Genomic DNA, 14,914 nt, shown 5'->3' on the forward strand with positions numbered 1-14,914 from the left:
ATGTTTGATATTCCTCCCTTCGACTCTTAACGATGAAATTGTTGACGGCTTTCACGATGACGTTAATACTCATAGGGTTTCAGCACAGACAACATATAAACGTTTCAGTTATGATTTATGATATCGTTATGATATTTATAATCTCTTCGACTAACAAGTAAATTATAGACGGCATATTATTATCATGTTGTCGATATTCATTGGGTTTTTGGTGCATTTCTTTAAATCTAACAGTAAATTGTGTAAGATCGTAATTATGCTATAATTATAGGGATTTGATTTCGTCCCTCTCTTCAACTCGGTCGATAAAATTGTCCACAGCTTTCATAATCATAGGTTTCTGGTCCCTCTCTTCTATTCTAAGCGTGAAGTTGTCGACAGCCTTCATCATGATGTCGTACTTGACCGGTAGAGGGCGCTGCAGGTCGGCGGCGCGCACGCCGGCCGGCGGCAGCAGCCGGTGGCGCCGGATCACGTTGGCCAGCGCCGTCTTTGCCGACATCATTGCGTATGTTGCACCTGAGAACACAATGTGTTAAATGTTTATATCGACGATTTGGAGAATACAGATTAGATTTGTTGTTGCTGAGAGATTACATATATCTTTCTTAATCGAGGGTGTCCGGACTCTTTTTATAATGTACCACACGCTCGTCGACTAAGACAGGCCAAAAACGAGTGTGTAGTGTGTACATATAAATGTTCCCTTCTCGTCTCGGCTTTTTGCCGAGACGTGCCGAGACTCTCGCACTCACACTCTCACTAGTGTTCACTACCGACTATTAGTACGCGGGGTTGTATACTAACCGAGGCAGTTCCTGACGGAGTGACTGAAGGGCACGAACATGGCGGGGTGCGGCAGCGGGCCCTGCAGGAACCGCTCGGGGCGGAACTCCTCCGCGTCGGGCCCCCAGTACGCGGGGTTGCGGTGCGTGCCCCAGATGTTGAACACCACCGTCGTCTCGTTTACCAGCGTTGTGCCTGACGCTACAATTAATAAAAAAAAAAATTAATTAACCAAACGCATGTAGAATCTGCAACGATTTTGATAGCACACGCAGTGCAAGTGTTTTTTATACGTCATTATTTCAAAGAAGCATGACGTTTAAAATAACACTTGCACTGCGTGTGCTGTCACAATCGTTACAGACTTCTCTTGGTCTGACTAATATAGTCTGCTGGCAAAGACATTTGAAAAATGCGCAATTGTCAAAATTAATATGGTTGGCAGTCTGAAACTTCGTGTCGACATTTTTAAATTTGCTACCGTAACATCATTCTACTGATAGGGATGGGGTAATGACATGCACAAAATATTACGACAAACAATAGACAAAGGATTAGCCGTTCCGGGCCAGTTACAAGTCGAAAGACTATATATACATATACATCTTGATATCACGATAGCGTGGTTCCAAAGTGCAGCCAGCAGACGATGGAGATCTGTTAGAAATAAATGGTGTGCGTCATGTGGTGCGGTGCGTCTAAGTGTGAGGATTCGGAAAACTTACGCAAAAGTGTATCTCCATGGACCTCTCGCACCACTATCGGTACTGGGGGGTAGAGTCGCAGGCTCTCCTTGATGACGGCCTCCAGATACGTCAGCTTCGGCAGATCCTCGACGGTCACGGCGCGGTCCGACTCACCGAACACTTCTTGCAGTCTGATAAAGAAAATAGACGACTCAATTTAATCAGTTATTAGATGAGCAAAGGGTAAATCCTTCAGTAAGGGTTGCCATATAAAAATATATCATCCTAACAAAAGTCCACACATCACCCTAAATTATTGACATTTCTTGGACAGTCATTAGCATTACACCCAAATAAATCCCTTATTCAGGTATACTTACTCCTGGTATAGAAATAGAAATTGTTTAAGTTTATGTATGTATAAATTTATTTTCAGATGTTTCGTTCTTAAATTTATCTGGGAGCTTGTTATATATCTTAATAGCCATCATGTTTACATCCATCCATTAGCCATCATGTACCTTATCCTGCACGTCCGGGTACCGGGACAGCAGCACGGTAGTGTAGCTGCCCGCGTTTGCCGACATGTCACTCCCGGCGGCCATGAACACCCGCAGCTCCAGGTATACTTACTCCTGGTACACCTTATCCTGCACGTCCGGGTACCGGGACAGCAGCACGGTGGTGTAGCTGACCGCGGTTGCCGACGTGTCGCTCCCGACAACCAAGAACACCAGCAGCTCCTCCCGCAGTTCCAGGTATACTTACTCCTGGTACACCTTATCCTGCACGTCCGGGTACCGGGACAGCAGCACGGTTGTGTAGCTGACCGCGGTTGCCGACGTGTCGCTCCCGGCAACCATGAACACCAGCAGCTCCTCCCGCAGCTCCATGTTGGAGTAGCCCTTCTCCACCCCTCCGGAGGACTGGATTACCACGTCGATGAAATATGACAGTTCGTTGTTATTGTTTTCTGTAAAACATTAAAAAAAAACTGGTTAAATGGCCATGTTAAGCGAGAACAGAATGGCCTAAAGGGCTCATTTAGACGGTGCGAGAACTCGCATGCGAGTTTCATTACATTGCGCGGCCGCTGCAGGACACCATCGGAAGCGCGGACTTCTGGCCGAAGGGTGTGGTGTTTCGGCGGTTCCGGGGCAACCTGCCGAACCCTACGCCGAGTCAGACGACGGCGACGACGCTACGAAGCCACTCTGTTAAGTCGTCGCCAAAATCTAATGTTTGTGGTTTGGTTAATTTCATTTTTACGTATATTGTTTTTCTTTGTATCTTTCTTTTGTTTTTGAAGTTTGAATAATAAGTAGGTGTTACACGTGGGTATTTACTTACTGAAATCCTTAAGTCCATATGCGGTCATTTTTTCCTTTTTGTTTTGTATAATCTGTAAGTGGTAATAAATTAAATTAGAAAACTAGAATACTTTTATTTACTTAATTATCGCGTTAATATTTCGCCGATGTTATTACATGTTTAATTTCACTGCAAAATATGAATTAAATATTATACCTAATCAGGTAAAAAACTATTTAAAGAATGGTTCTAAACTTTTAACGGTAATCGTAAAATAAATCTATAGTATGTAGGTATATGACGTCTATGTATTTTAGGGAGTGGCTCATGGCTTATCCAACAGGCCTGCAGTACTATTGATTTTATTTTATTCAAACTAGTTTGCGCGTTTGGGTGAATTATTTAATTTCAAGCGCCCAAATGTCACCATAAATCTAATATTTGTGTTATATACGTGTGGACGCAAGACGAGTTTGACATCAATTTTTTTTCTGATAAAATTGGTAAATTGGTCAATTGGATCATCCCGTCTGGACGGGCCTTTAGGTACGTTCATCGCATAAAACTTATGTCATCTTCCAACATATATTTCAACATATATCTTCAGTGCGGCAACGTTGCTTAGAAAAGGTGACAAAGAGAAGAGACAGACATAATAAATGATTTTACACCATGCATGAAATAAAGAAACGTAGACAGCAGTTATTTTTAGACACAATTTCTAAACAAGAGATCAAATTTTGATATTTCTTCGAGTGCTTATTTTGAGTCCCGTGCAAGCGAAAGATTCTATAGTAGATTCACGAGCGTAGCGAGTGAATCTAATTTAGAATCTTGAGCGAAGTAAGGGACTCAAAAGCGCACGAGATGTAAATAACTTTGATCTCGTGTAGTTCACAAAACTTTTCACCTCAGCAGTGAGAACTGAGAACATATGAGTTGTCTAAACCTGAAAAATGTAATCCTTCTTCATCACTTACCTATTCACTCATGATTTCTTAAGATTATACTAACAATTAAGTTGAATTAACACAATCAAACACAAAAACAAAACGTAGTAAATTTCAGTAATAGGTAATATATGGAAACAACGACCATCAATTCATTGACACTTCAATCGACAACTTTTTTTGTAAAAAAAAAGACATTGTAAGATACGGTCCGAATTGCGGATACTTACTGTTTGTAAACTATAGTAGAGATTCTTAAAACTATAATTATTTATTTTACTTGATATTCTGTGTGTTTTTTGAGTTCATTATTTTAATCGTACAATAAATAACGTAAAATATAGTGTTGAATATAGTGTCGAGTGTGTGTTGTTTGTTGTAGTGTGTTGTGTTGTTGTTGTACATTTATTCTGAGGTTGTGCAATAAAGAGGATTTGTATTGTATTGTGTTTTTATCAGTTTTTATGAAATCTTAAATTTAATTTTAATTAATAATTATTAAGAATCCATACTCGTATGTATTTTGGAACGATGCGTTCTGACGTTTTTCGGGGGTCTATTATAATATAAATCGTCAATGTACCGTTGAATGTAGTTTGAACTTTTTTTCGTCTCTTTCTTTTTGCTAAAGACGTGAAAGGGACAGAGATAATAGAATCCAAGTATTTCGAACTTGTATTAGACCCCGCATGTTGAAATGACATTTGAATATTAAGGTCACTTGAATGTCATTTTCAAAACAGTGAGCAAAATCGCATTTTGCTCACTGTTTTTAAGTAGCAAAGTACCCTTGTTCGAGCTGCTGAGGTGAAAAGTATATTTGATAAGAGTAGCTAAGTTGATTGTGACGTCACATGCCAGTGTTTCATATAAATTCCATAGCAGCAAAATCGTTTTGAGAGTTCGAATAAAGAAACTGATTTGACTAGTAGTCAAGATGTAGTAGATAAGTAAGATAAGTAATAACTTATGACCAAACTCAGAAGCACTAATCCCGTAAATTTGTCGAATTTTGTAACGTGGCTCTTCTGTGAAAATTATATATAACTTGCCCTAGTTGCTAAGAGCAGGAAGAAAGATTAGACCTGGGGATCCAACCCTTTCCCCTCCCTTTTTGGTGGGTAGGCACGGTACGATCTCGTAGCTACCAGGCCAAATCAGCTTTGTTTGACCTTAGGAACAATCGTGCCAAGCGGCATCGCCTGAGACAAAAGTGCATACTCACTGCACTCACTTAGCCTACGAATTCAATTTCAAAAAAATAAAAAAATTGAAAGGCTTTATCTCGGAAACTATTCGATCTACAGAGATAATTCTAGCGGCATAGTGTAGAAAATTTAGTCTTCTTTAAAAACGCCCTGAAAAGGTACTATCAAAAACTAGTCTGTTAGGGTTATAATCGCCCAAATCTAAAAGAAAACCGAAATTTACGCGGTTTCTTCGATTTTTGACATAGTTGCGTTCGGCGCTCGAGGTCACAAACTTGGAATATTAATTGGGCCAACATCATAATAAATAAGTCTGCAAAAAATCAGAACTAACGGATTTGACGCAAACGCTAAATGTATAAATTTACTGTATTATACGATCTTTTCTTCACATCTTACACAATCAATTAATTTAATAATGTAGATGAATAATACCTCCTCTATAAATGTATATGCGCGTTGCAAATGGTGTTGATACTGCTTGTAGACAGGCAGACTCTTGAAGACGAAGTCCGGGTGCAGCCACGGCTGCATCATGCGCTTCGCGAGCACCTGTGTGCATTCATCAATTGCATGCAGAATGTAGCAGTGGTCCGGGTTTTTTTGCGTATTAATTGGCGTGTTCAAGGCAGTCTCTAAAACAGGACGAGATAGAGGTTATTTGACAGAAACATTAAAAAGGAAGAATTTATATCATAACACTGATTTAAACTTTCACGATTTTTACACATTATTAAATTATACAACGGGACTTAATCGCGTATCTAAGTTTTAAGAAATCAAAAAACATAGTAATTTCAATCGGGACGAGGGTTTCAAGATCTCATCCACATGGAATCCAGTCATTAGTAAATGTAAGCGTAAACGAATATCGACATTCGATAAATCGAATATCGTTAGTGTTGTGTGTCGACAGAGTGACATCCCTAGTGCGCAAAACGTTCAAGCGGATAAACAAGACCAAGTGCGGGTAGTTCGAAAAACTCGTGCGGTTAGACGATGCTGATGTCAACTTAAGCCAGTCTTCTCCGAGACCACGGGGACAACGCCGTCCTCGAAACGTCGGAGGTAAATCTTAAAACTTAGATACGCGATTAAGTCCCGTTGTATAATTTAATAATTTATATCATTGTAACTAGCACTTGAACTATATCAATAAAAAGTGTAGGTACCTAAAGTAAGGCCCAGTCGAAAGTATTAATTTATAACCACTGACTTAATATAAAACTATATCAATGTTTATGACCCATCGCGTTTCGTACCTTGTCACAGTGGCAATAGTATGAGGTTTCTAGCGACTTTGTGACAAGGTACGAAATGGTACTTTGCTTTGGTATAAATTTTGGGATTCTAAACATTTCTATTGTAAGAAATCATAAATATTAACTGTCGCTGAACACATCTGTGAAACTGGAAAAATACTTTTTCACAAAATGTTGATATCATCTGTCTTAATCACTGTAAAGCTAGTAATACATAGGAGAGGATATCAAGAAGTGGGCCGCCAGTTTGTGAAAAACTTTATATTTATTCGGTAAGAACTCAGGAGGTAGTCATGCAGGAACTAGAATCTTTTGAGTCTCAGTCGCCCCTCAATCCTCGAGTATAATATTAGTGCCAAAAATAAATATATTTCAAGGATCTTACCGCAAACTGTATCGAATGTAAAAGTGGTGATATATCTCCAGATGGGGAAGTCGCCGCCCCCCGCCTCGGCCCGCAGCAGGTCGGCCATGATGGAACTCTTCGCGTCGAACACCGGAACCAGCTGATTCAGGTTCTTCCGGTTGAAGAAAGCAGCGTTGATTTTGCGACGAGGGTGCCAAATGTTTACTACAACGGTTTTTAGTCACATGAATCACTACACTTTATGAAACAAAGTCCCCTGCCGCGTCTGTCTGTTTGTGGTTTGTGTGTGTGTAAAAATCTAAAAACTACCTACTGAAATAAATACAAATTTTTACCTGGGGCAAATATAGATCCGTTGCCAATTGCGGCTCGTATATACTTTACTATGAATTCATCTTTGTCCAGGCACGCTTTGGACACCACCTCGATAGCCTTAGGGTCTGTCATACCTGTGAAACAATTCGTGTGAGAAACTATAACACACACACACAACAATTAACAACCTTAAAACGCAAAATTGGTTAGTATCTTTTTTCATTAAATAATGAAATACTTAAAAATATTTCAATTTATGTATTATTTTTATTATTTTATGCACATTTTAAATAAAAAATAGTCAAAATGTATCCGTTTTTTATTGAAAACTTATTTCACAAAGTACAGAAATGCAAAAAATCCTTAAAAGGAACATAAAAAGCTTTTGCTACAAATGAAATCTACACACATACAAATTATTAATAACCAAGTGTTAAGGATGTGGTTAAAATACCCTACTTTGAGAGAAATATCTATATACTGGCAACACGTTTTTGTATATATGTGTGTGTTGCTGAGCGTAAAACACGAGCCTCGCACGCACACATCGATCGAGTTTCGGCTTCACTTTTGACAGGTCAGCCGTATGGGGACTATCTGTCTATGCGTTATTCGTTTAAGGTCAATTATAATAAGATTAAATAAACGTTCCATCCAGACGACCAAACGACACAATCCAGTCCAGACGAGACAATATTTCGCCAATTTGAAGAAATTGTCCGATCGAATCAGGCCGTGCGGACACAAATATGACAATTTTCGTAGTTCTATGGAATGCAAATTGGTGATTAAATTGTGTACGTGTGGACGCTAGATGATATTGGCGCCAATTATTTTCCTGATCAAATCGGTCGATTTGCCTAGCTCGTCTAGATACGGCTTAATTTTCCCTCGGCCATGTCGGACTGTACCTAATTATGAAAAAGTCGGCGAAAATATAAAGTTAGATAGATTAGAGCAAAGAGTGATTAGAGTATTGAAAAAAGTCGGCTAAGTTCTAAATGTCAAAGTCCAACATTTGTAGAGACCAAGATAAGTCTGCAACGAATTTGATAGCATAATACACAGACATTAATTAATTTCACAGAAGTTTGACGTTTAAAATAAGACTTGCACTGCGTATGCTATCAAATAAGACTTGCACTGCGTATGCTATCAAATAAGACTTGCACTGCGTATGCTATCAAATTCGTTGCAGTTATCTTGGTCTAACACTAGAAGGTCGGCTAAATGCGAAGTAGAAATAATAAAAAAATCGGCAAAATTATAACTAAAACTTCAAAATTTAAATAGTCGGCCAGGAACGAAACTCGGCGGGACACATTTTTTCAAAACATTACATCCTAAAGTATACCGGCTATATGGAACTTGGTTACTATGTCATCATCTTCCTCGCGTTGTCCCGGCATTTTTGCCACGGCTCATGGGAGCCTGGGGTCCGCTTGGCAACTAATCCCAGCAATTGGCGTGGGCACTAGTTTTACGAAAGCGACTGCCAACTGACCTTCCAACCCAGAGGGTAAACTCGGCCCGTATTGGGATTAGCCCGGTTTCCTCACGATGTTTTCCTTCACCGAAAAGCGACTGGTAAATATCAAATGATATTTCGTACATAAGTTCCGAAAAAGTCATTGGTACGAGCCGGGGTTCGACCCGCGACCTCCGGATTGCAAGTCGCACGCTCTTACCGCTAGGTCACCAGCGCTTCCAGCGCGGGAACTTGCTTACTATGTATTATGAATGTATATAAACAAAAGTCACTAGTAAATTCATATTTTATGTCAGTTTCAATATGGCGGTTTATTTACATAAAGTCTATTTTTTTATTCGGTAGACTAAAATGACATTTCATAATATAAACATAAAATGACATTTCATATAAAAAATTGACTTTAGTTAGCAACTTCCATAGAATGACACTTGTTAATCTGTCAGCTCCCACGGCTCATATATGAGCCAGAACGCTTATGGTAACGTCATATCGTGGAATTCGACAGGTTTTAACATGCATAAATAAAAAAAAAATATGCCATGCAGTAAACAGTTAATTTTATTATACTTACTCACTAAGAGCCTATTGGCCACCCACAAACATGTAAGGCCATCGTGTTCATTTGATATTCGGCCCAGGTTTTGTAATGCTTGCATAATATCTGAAAAAAAAATAGGAAAATATGTTGCAGGTAGATTCGCCTAATCACTGGAAATTCATAATAAGTATTTGTGGAGACACTCCTCTCTCGTTGGTGATATTCTGCTTAGATGTGTAAGCCATGAAAGGCACAAAACTAATGAAAAATAATTTTTAAGAAAAAAAAACCGACTTCTATGCGGCCCGGTGAAAGATTATTAGATGGTGCGCTATGTAGAAAAGGAAGCATTTCGTTTCTGTAACGCTCGCAGTTCTAACCTAACCTAACCCACTTTTGTTCGGTTCTGTGAGGATAGCAGTTCAAACCTAACCTAACCCACTTAACGGCGCATGCGGTGCGGTGTACGGGGGTTTGAGCGGGTGGGGTTTGGCCTCATCATATTTTATACCTACATTTTATGGTAGGTAATCATAGTGGTTTATTTAGTTTAGGTATCATAGTGGTTTTCCGGGTCAAGGTCCGGGTCTGTGTCCGAGTCCGGGTCCGAGTCCGGGTCCGAGTCCGGGTCTAGTCCAGGTCCGAGTCCGAATCCGAGTCCAGGTCCGGGTCCGGGTCCGAACCGGATCCGGGTACGAGTCCGGATCTGGATCCGAGTCCGGGTCCCAGTCCAAGTCAAAGTCGAAATTCGAAATCACCAAACATGTGCGTCGTTGAAGAGTTCTGTTCTGATCATCATCAGCAGTTCCAGTTCATCAAATGCGACAGTTTTTAATGTTAATATACTTTATTTTATGATGAAAATAAAGAAAATTCTATACGTGTGCCTTTAAGATTTGAGGAGTTCCCTCGATTTCTCATGGATCCCATGTTCAGAACTTGAGCTTGACATAAATATGGCTTAAAAACCTAACTTGCTTAACAAACATAACGAAAAGAAAAAATCGCCAAACGCGAGCTATGTGTCGTTAAAGAGTTTCGTTCTGGTCATCATCAGCAGTTACACTTCCTCAAATGTTACTTTTTAAATGTATATGCTTGATTTGTTGATTAAATCACAACAATCACTATATGTATGCCTTTAAGATTTGAGGAGTTCCCTCGATTCCTTATGGATCTCATCATCAGAACTCGAGCTTCACAGAAATGTGGCTTAAAAACTAAACTTGCTTAACAAACATAACGAAGAGGACAAATCGCCAAACGTGAACTATGGGTCGTTGAAGAGTTCTGTTCTGATCATCATCAGCAGTTCCACTTCATCAAATGCGACGGTTTTTAATAAAAATGCTTGATTTTCTGATGAAAATACAAAAATCTCTATACGCACGCCTTTAAGATTTGAGGAGTTCCCTCGATTCCTCATGGATCCCATCATCAGAACTCGAGCTTGACAAAAATGTGGCTTAAAAACTTAACTTGCTTAACAAACATAACGAAGAGGACAAATCGCCAAACGTGAACTATGCGTCGTTGAAGAGTTCTGTTCTGATCATCATCAGCAGTTCCACTTCATCAAATGTCACGTTTCTGAATGTATATGCTTGATTTGTTGATAAAAACACAAAAATCACTATATGTATGCCTTTAAGATTTGAGGAGTTCCCTCGATTCCTCATGGATCCCATCATCAGAACTGGGTTTTGACAAAAACGGGACCAATCTGTATGCATATACATACAATCAAAAAAAGAATTTTCAAAATCGGTCCAGTAATGACGGAGATATGGAGTAACAAACATAAACAAAAAATAATAAAAAAAATAAAAAAAAATAAAAAAAACCATACAACCGAATTGATAACCTCCTTCTTTGAGATTTGGAAGTCGGTTAAAAACGGCCAAGTGCGATTCGGACTCGCGTTCCAAGGGTTCCGTACATTAAGTCCGACTCCCGCTTGACTGCACATTTCTAATAGGTTTCCTGTCATCTATAGGTAAATAACTATTTTGTGTATTTTTTTTTCAAAATTGTAGACCCAGTAGTTTCGGAGATAATGGGGGGGAATGGTAATTTTTTGCCTATTTTCTTGAATAACTGCTAAACTATTAATTATAGAAAAAAATTATAGAAAAATATATTTGAGATCCTTACAATGAGCTCTTTTATTTGATATATGTACCTATAACACGACATAGTTTGAAAAACTTTATTTTTTATTTTTTAATTTTTCCGTTTTTTCCTTTTGAGGTACGGAACCCTAAAAAATAGATTTTTGCAATCCACGTCAATACCATGACGTGGTACATACAATGACACGGTCATAGACGCATGACCTTATGAGACCAGTTATTAATTACCTACCACTTTATTTCGCTAGATTTATTGTAGGTAAATTAATGCTTTAGTCTATATCTAGGAAATCAATTTTGTTACGCGTACCATAAAACGATATATTAAATGATCGTTTTTAGGGTTCCGTACCCAAAGGGTAAAAAACGGGACCCTATTACTAAGACTTCGCTGTCCGTCCGTCCGTCCGTCCGTCCGTCCGTCTGTCACCAGGCTGTATCTCATGAACCGCGATAGACAGTTGAAATTTTCACAAATGATGTATCTCTGTTGCCGCTATAACAACAAATACTAAAAATAAAACAAAATAAATATTTAAGGGCGGCTCCCATACAACAAACACGATTTATTTGCTCTAATTTTTGTTGGTGGTGCGGAACCCTCCGTGCGCGAGTCCGACTCGCAATTGGCCGGTTTTTTTTAATTAAAAATATCAAGAATCAAGTTTTTTTACATATAATACTAGCATAAAAAGTACTATGATTCTCACTGCTTATGCTCCACCATAGAGAAATATAGGAAGCATAGAGTTCAAATGTTATTATAGAGTTGTTATAACAATAAAATACCTACCTATAATTTGCATAAGTGGTCCATGGGGTCCGGGGGCTCAAAATTTGTTTGCAGATTTGGCCAAACGGCTGGTTGAGGTCACTGTTAGTTTATACTTATGTTGTTGTTCAATAAAAGTCTTTCAAAAGGATTAAATTAGATTGATCTCTCGGAAAAAAAAGTGATGTTAATATTTTATAATTTGCTAAGACCTTGCCGGGATGCGTAAGGTGAGATACTCTGTCACTATATTTTTGAGAACTGTTTGAATACGATGGTTGCAATACAATGATATTATATAACCATAGATAGGTTATACTCATACTTGAGGAGCGCAAAAAATACTTCCATATTTATTTCTCTGCCTACGAAGAAATCTGTTATTTTTGATTAATTTCTCATTCCGTCCATCTTTGTCACACTCGTTGATAAACATAAGGTCATCTCTTTCTCTTTCGGTGTGCGGGAGCTCGTTAGCACGTGCGCATTTCTCGCTTGTCCAGCCACGACTAAAGGCAACTTGTCCAATTTGTCACAAGGTAAGCGCTTCAATTTTGGAACGCCTATAACCTATCTGAACCTATCTTGAGTTATAAATCATTGTTGCAATAAAGAATATTATTATTATATTATTTTAAGCCGCGGACGGACCTACGGGCATGGCGAAACTGCATAGTTAAAATAGGGGCTCCGTCTAGTTAACTGATGAACCCTAAAAAAACAGTCTTCCAATACGATTTAATTTAATTAATGCCGGTATTAATTCTTATTTTCTTGCGTATTGAATTCACGTTATGACTATTACGTGTATATCTATTTATTAATATTCACAATAAAACTAGTTTTAATGTAAATGTGAGTCAATCTTTTTTTTATTGAGCTAGGTTCATAATATGATGCAATAGTTAATAAAGGAATGTAGATGAAGGCATCAAAATATAGTTTGGACAAAGTAAAGTATCTAAATAGTCATAAAAAAATAAGCCAGAACATTTGGTCGGGTCTTTATATAACCTTGCTAGATTATCTATATGTCTATATACAGTGTGTAAGTCAAATACGGGCAATAAATTAAACCAGATATAGAATTTACCCGTCTTATCATTAATTAAGATGTTTTTTTAAGTTACACTTAATTATGACCCCGTGATTAATTTTTTCCACATGTACCGAGCAGCAATGTACTGTAAACATTAAGAAACAGATGATAATGACATTACGAGATACGAGCTTTTCATAGTAACTGCCAACAAGCGTTGACAGTTACTTTAAAAAGCTCGTATCCCGTAACGTGTGTGGTGTATTACATTGCGGGCCGAATTATTTTGTATGGTTAAAATTTTCAATGCATTTCTAAGTAAAATCTATCTCCATATACTTTTTAGGTCCTATGCTAACCACCGTTTAAATTCAAAATTGTGTGTGTGTGTGTGTGTGTGTGTGTCTGTTCATGCGTGTGTCTGAAGGATCACCGAATTACATTCTCTGTCTCATCGTATGTTTTTGTTTTTAGCCAGTTTATTATGAGCTTTTTACACTCTTGATGTGGTTTTGAGTGAATGTCTAGTAGTTTATTTATTTTATTATAGAGATGTGAGGCTTGTATCTGGTATTGTGAGCTAGCAAATTTAATTCTAATAGTTTTAGGTAGCATAGCTATGTTCGGTATTAGTCTTCTTTTTTTTTATAGTTCGGGTTATATGGCAGAATCTTGTGCTTTTTTAAGGTTGTTTGTAGTATATATAGTTTCCGAACCGACAAAAGTCCACTGATTTGGTACTAGGGTTGCCAGATGGAAAGGCGCTATTATCGGGAAAAAATATAACTTTTTCGGGATTTTGGAACATAAGTCGGGAAAAAAAATTATTCAAATTAAAGTAATTGGATTAAAAACAACGATATTTTACATTATTGGCACTACGTCAGCTGGTCTGCCTGAAGCGCTCAACGCGGGTCGCTCGCTCGCTCGACGACAGTTCAGAACTTGAAATAATTGTTTTATAATGTGAAGCTGTTTTTCGGGACAATTTTCACTTTGTCGGGAATCGGGAACACATGCTAAAAATCGGGAGAATCCCGCCAAATCCCGACCATCTGGCAACCCTATTTGGTACAGTAGTTCAGTAGGAAATGTGATCTATTTAAAATACATTACTTTAACTAATGCCCTTTGTGCTCGTTCTAAGTCTATAAAACGGCTTTTAGCTGCACCTCCCCAAACTGATATGCAGTACACTAAGACAGACTGTGCCAGAGATGTATATATTTCATTGAGTATATTACGAGACTTTGTTTGTGTTGTTGTTATTGTCCTTGGCACAACGTGTCTCAGTGTCCTAAATATCCAGAGCAGCTTTCGAATTCTACTGATGACCTGATCAATATGTGAGTACCAATTTAAATGCTCATATAGTTGAACTCCCAGGTACTTTATTTGGAAAGTTTTTTCAATAGATGGGCAGACACAATGAGTCATATCACAAGGTTGAGAATCGTGTATTTTTAAGTCCATATTCCCAGTGGGTCGAGTACAACTTGTGATACTAAAACACATAAATTTAGTTTTACTGGTGTTAAGCGTCAGTAGGTTCATTCTTAACCATTTCGAGATATCAGCCATTCCAACTTCGGCGCTATTTCTGGCATGCTCCCATGAACTACCTGTGAAGACAATCGCAGTATCATCAGCATAAGAGAACAGTTTTGCATTAGGGATAGTCATGTTACATAGGTCATTAATATAGACCAGGAATAACGTAGGACCCAAAACGTTTCCCTGCGGCACACCGTAAGAGACTTCCTCTTCCTGACTGGTGTGTTGTGTGAGTTTTACCCGCTGCATCCTTTCTGTTAGATAGTTTTTAAACAAAGAGAGTGGCGTTCCCCTAACACCGATTTTCTGAAGTTTGCATAAGAGGATAGGAATAGAGACGGTGTCGAAGGCTTTTTTCAGGTCCAAAAAGACGGCTAAGGATTTATTTTGCCTATCCACTAAGTTTTCAACTACAAGAGATGTGAGGGCAGTTATTGCGTCTTCCGTGGACATACCGCGCCTGAATCCGAATTGAGCACCTGCTAGTAGGTTATATTTATTT

The 14,914-nt window shown here is 38.5% G+C and overlaps 1 protein-coding gene across 1 annotated transcript; it reads right to left on the bottom strand.

Annotated features, from left to right (window-relative positions):
* Window positions 1-265: 265 nt before the first annotated feature.
* Window positions 266-9,021, bottom strand: LOC134660054 (cytochrome P450 4C1-like). Its single transcript, XM_063515755.1, has 9 exons — window positions 8,949-9,021; window positions 6,906-7,019; window positions 6,589-6,774; window positions 5,377-5,576; window positions 2,823-2,874; window positions 2,241-2,445; window positions 1,512-1,663; window positions 808-987; window positions 266-519 (listed from the first exon to the last, which is right to left on the bottom strand). Exons 2-9 carry the CDS (start codon window positions 7,015-7,017, stop codon window positions 266-268), a joined length of 1,341 nt encoding a protein of 446 aa, XP_063371825.1. The 5' UTR covers window positions 7,018-7,019; window positions 8,949-9,021.
* Between the last annotated feature and the right edge of the window lie 5,893 nt (window positions 9,022-14,914).

Source organism: Cydia amplana, chromosome 26, assembly GCF_948474715.1.
Source record: "Cydia amplana chromosome 26, ilCydAmpl1.1, whole genome shotgun sequence".
NCBI lineage: Eukaryota > Metazoa > Arthropoda > Insecta > Lepidoptera > Tortricidae > Cydia > Cydia amplana.

Bases quoted from the DNA above. Each gene is read 5' to 3' on its own strand.
- LOC134660054 (XM_063515755.1), bottom strand. From the start codon at position 7,017: ATGACAGACCCTAAGGCTATCGAGGTGGTGTCCAAAGCGTGCCTGGAC. The intron at 6,775-6,905 runs GTAAAAATTTGT...AAACCGTTGTAG, and splicing joins CGGATCTATATTTGCCCCAG to TAAACATTTGGCACCCTCGT. The intron at 1,664-2,240 runs GTAAGTATACCT...TTTCTTTATCAG, and splicing joins CAGGATAAGGTGTACCAGGA to ACTGCAAGAAGTGTTCGGTG.